Consider the following 4,338-nt stretch of genomic DNA (forward strand, 5'->3'; position numbering starts at 1 on the left):
CTTGGCCAAATTACGACCATCATCAAAATTAATAGTATACAGTATAAAATAATGATAATCATTAGATTAACATTAAATGTTAACCTCTAACGATTATCATTATTTTATGTGGCTACATGCTCATTTCTATTTGTTTATTAATGACAATTATTTTATCCTGTTAGAATTACAATAATAAATTTGGTTATACCAATAACATTTATTTTAGACCATTAGGAATGTAATAATTATTAACCCAATATTGAAACATTTGTTTTAATAAATATCATTATTTTTTTAATTACTCAGCATTAATGCTTGACTTGCAACCCTACCTTTATTTTGTTTAATTTTTGAAATTATTTGAGCCTGTTTTACTTTTTATATTTAAAATTTAAAGTTTTCTATAACATTTTTACTTACTTCATGAATATGTTCCGGCCGACATACAGGTTCTGATATGGCTATTAAAAAATCATGAGCATGTTTATACACAGAAGAAAAGGATTCCAAAAAAATATGTCCATTTGGTGCCTAAAAAATACAGAAATACTAAATTTAAACTTTTGATTTAGTCTATTCAGAACTTAATCAGTTCCATAGTCCTGATAATCTCATGACATAAAATGTGAACTTGATATCCGAGACACTGTTGTATCTCCTATTTTTTTAATTTATTTTATTAATAACAGAGTTTTGTAAAATAAATTTAATTTTCTTTCCCTAAATTTTAGAAACAGATACTTACCACCCACAATGGTCTAGATGAACAATCTGATTTTAATATCATTTGCGAGCGATAATCTTTTGCACCAAATTCATCCTCAATCGCACAATCATCTTGTTTTTCAACATCATTCTTTGCTGCATCCGGAATACCATCTGTCTCGCTACTGTCTATTGAATCATCATCATTGTATTCATCATAATCGTCCTTGCGCTTCTTAAATTTACCTTTATTCAATGAACAAAAACGAAATATAGTACAACTTTTTATATAAATGTATATATTATTATATAAATATACTAAAAAATTATATAAATATATAAGAATAAATTATACATAAAAATAATATTAACATAATAATAAATCAGGTAAATTGAGAAATGTAGTTTTTTTCAACAAAGAAAATATATATATAGGTTATATACTATTATCTTTTTTGAAACGCTTAGGCGGACCCATTATAGAGACACCGAAGTATAAAAAAATTTAGTTAATCAATAGATTAAAATCGCTTTTCTTCTTTGATATAGATGATTTGATCATTTGTTTTACTTCATTAAAATTTTGTCAATGTATATCAACTTCACAAAATATAACCTTCGTTACTTAAGGTACCGTTTCATGCCATAGCCATAAGAAAACATAGACCGAGCGTAAAGCGGGGAGCACAGACTTTTGCATAAAGGAGCCTACAGACCAGAGCGGCGCAGCGGTGAAGCGGCGAGCGTTAGCCAATGAGAGCCATGCTTTTGCGTAAAAGCATGGCCCTCATTGGCTATTGCTCGCCGCTTCACCGTTGCGCCGCTCTGGTCTGTAGGCTCCTTAACGCATAAACCAAGAAGACTAGAACCAGGAGAGTAAACTCGGTCAAATATCGGTAGTGGGGGTAGGCCAAAAAGTGACGGCGGATAACTTCCCCCACTCTTGCGCTTCAAGGTAAAAACTCATGGGCGCGTCATTTGACGCGCGCGTCACGCGTCATTGGGGAAATAACTAGATTATAGTGACTTCTGGCACTGTCGCGTTTGACGCGTTTACAGTTGAATTTATCCAACTTCAAATGTCGCCGCCTTTGGCAATTTTTTTTAGTAACTTCTAGCATTATCTTATGTTTAATTGTATGTATTTACGTTGACGCGTTGTATTAAAAAATAAAGTAACGTTAATACATAAAGTATCCTCAGTAATTACTAATGGCTTACTAATGGCAAGCGTACGTAGCCACTTTGCCATCTTGAACTCGCCCAATAATTTAAGAAGAAGATCTAGTTTTGTGCAGTTTGGAGCCGAAATGGAGACTGGCAGTTTAGACGAGATTCAGGTCAGTAAAAAGAAAATATAAAGTAAAATAAAAGTAAAAAGAAATTGATATACATATTACGAAATGAGTTATATACATACAGTGTGCATTATTGAAGATATAGTTGTATTTTCAAGATATTATAACATGAAATTTCTTATAGAGAGTATTCACATGCGGTTTATGTGAAGAAATTGTGGAAATAGTAGAGAGCCATCCTTGTGTGGTAGACTATGCTGAAGTAATTTTTGACGAAAATCTATATTTTTATCCTCAATGCGGTAAGTGAATTTAATTTAATTACTGTTTCATGATTGAATATTGCATTGTTATTTTATATATATATATATATATATATATATCTCATGTACAGATAATGGAGACATTGTGCGTCGAAGCAATGTGAATGGAGAAAATATTAATGTTGTTGAGAACTCACAGTTCCCGTCGAAAGGTCCACAAGGTGTGACACCGGAAAGCAATGCAGATGAGATTCTGATTGCAGAGGTGTTCTTAAGGGAGCCATTATGGAATCAGAATATTGCGATCGCACGGCGAGGCAGAAGAACGATGGATAAGCTATGGCAAGAAGTTAGCGAAGCAACAAAAGGTAAACACAACCAAGACTTTCATTTTTCAAACAAGCTACATAAATAGTACAAGTAGTGAGACTTTGGAAGATTACCTAGATGAGTGACTTATCTGATAACAAGAAAATTTCTATATAATTCTCTTGATGTCGCAGGCTTCTTCTAAGCCATTTTCTCAAAACTCCCACTATTCATATTATGTATAATATGTATAATCTCTCAGTTTTCCCATGAAGTACACGGACATAGCTTGAATAAGGAGCGATTCACTTGCACACTGTAGCTATTGCCCACTGCCTATCACAGCAACTTCTGCGTAGGGAATTTTTTTTTTTTCTAGCGTTGTGATTGGCTTGTGCGCAACTGGCTCGTGTGCAATTGATATACACCCGCTTGAATACACAAGATTATTGTAAGTGTACACAGCATTTATAATTATTATAATTAAAAATAAAAAAAACATTTTATTTCAGGAGTATACTCTAGTGAAGAGTGTAAAAGAAAATGGAAAAATCTCCGTGATCGATTTATGAGGATTGTTTCTGCGGAGAAGCTGCCAAGTGGAGCGGCAAGTCAGTCAAAGAAGAATAAATGGCGATTCTATGAATCACTAAACTTTTTGCGTGACACGTTATTAAGAAGAGAGTAAATAAAAAAACTTTTTATTTTCAGAAAATATATTAAAAGAGCATTGTGAAAGTATTTTAACTACTATTAATTGTGACAGTAAAATTATTAATAATTGTTACTGTTATTTCAGAACTGTATCGAACATACCAGTCTGTAATAATATGAATGTTGAAGATGAAGAAGAAGAATCTGCACAAGATGATACCCCTAGTATGTTGCATTTTATACCATTTTATATTATTTTAATTTGTATATAATAAATGCTACATCACTATGTATAACTTATCATTTTCAGAGAACAGTAAGAAGCAAAGGGTAAACAGAAACTCAAATCAAGATAGTGTTATCTTGGAACAAATAAGTGAGGCCTTACACGAACCGCCTCCGACAATTTCTTTGCCGTCAATTCCAGTAGCGGATGAAGAAGAGCATTTCGGAATGATGATTTCCTCGCAGCTTCGTAAATTTTCAAGATCCCGCAGGAGGCAACTAATGTTTAAAATACATAAAATGCTATATAAAGAACTAAATAAGGATGAGCAATAAGTTGAATATGAAGAAAATTTATTATAACGTTATTTCTTATGTTTTTTTTTATAATAGAATATTTTATACTACAAAGAAATAATATAAAAAAGTATTTTAGAGATCTTACAAATGTTTTCTTATATATAGGGAGAATGTTATTTAACATTGCTAATAATCGTTTCTACAGGTGTCTCAGAAAAACCGCAAAAAATTACATGCACAGATAGAGCGGACTGAACTGAGTCGAAAAGTCCTCTACCGTTTTGCAATTTTTGCAATTGTCAACGAGATAATAATTAGTAAAAATTACCGAATACGTGTGTCCGCCCGGCTTACTACTGCCAACAGTGTACGCCCATGATAACTCGATGGTGCGCGGACCGCGGAGAGCGAGGGCTTTTCGACTCAATTCAGTCCGCTCTACCTGTGCATATAATTTTTTGCGGTCTTTCTAGGACATTCTATATATAACAAAAAAGTTATTACTTATAATATTATAATGAAGGTTAATGTTTTATATTACTCTTAATAATGGTTACATTCAATAGAAAAAGCAGCTTTGCAACTGTTGTAAAATTCTTTTA

The 4,338-nt window shown here is 32.5% G+C and overlaps 2 protein-coding genes across 2 annotated transcripts; one reads left to right on the forward strand and one right to left on the reverse strand.

The window, feature by feature from the left end:
* Positions 1–402: 402 nt before the first annotated feature.
* On the reverse strand, positions 403–1,254 carry LOC108771973 (DNA excision repair protein haywire; the record flags this gene model as incomplete). The annotated part of the gene is made up of 3 exons (XM_018537403.1): positions 1,132–1,254; positions 728–933; positions 403–513 (listed from the first exon to the last, which is right to left on the reverse strand). Coding segments are annotated over exons 1-3 (351 nt in total), but the record flags the coding sequence as incomplete, so codon positions are not given.
* Positions 1,255–1,910: 656 nt separating this feature from the next.
* On the forward strand, positions 1,911–3,772 carry LOC108771974 (uncharacterized). The gene is made up of 6 exons (XM_018537404.1): positions 1,911–2,027; positions 2,170–2,287; positions 2,380–2,616; positions 3,070–3,241; positions 3,357–3,436; positions 3,522–3,772. The coding sequence occupies exons 1-6, from the start codon at positions 1,911–1,913 to the stop codon at positions 3,770–3,772; spliced, it is 975 nt and encodes a 324-aa protein (XP_018392906.1).
* Positions 3,773–4,338: the final 566 nt, after the last annotated feature.

The sequence above is a fragment of the Cyphomyrmex costatus genome, unplaced genomic scaffold, assembly GCF_001594065.2.
Source record: "Cyphomyrmex costatus isolate MS0001 unplaced genomic scaffold, Ccosl1.0 scaffold1703, whole genome shotgun sequence".
In the NCBI taxonomy this organism is placed as follows: domain Eukaryota; kingdom Metazoa; phylum Arthropoda; class Insecta; order Hymenoptera; family Formicidae; genus Cyphomyrmex; species Cyphomyrmex costatus.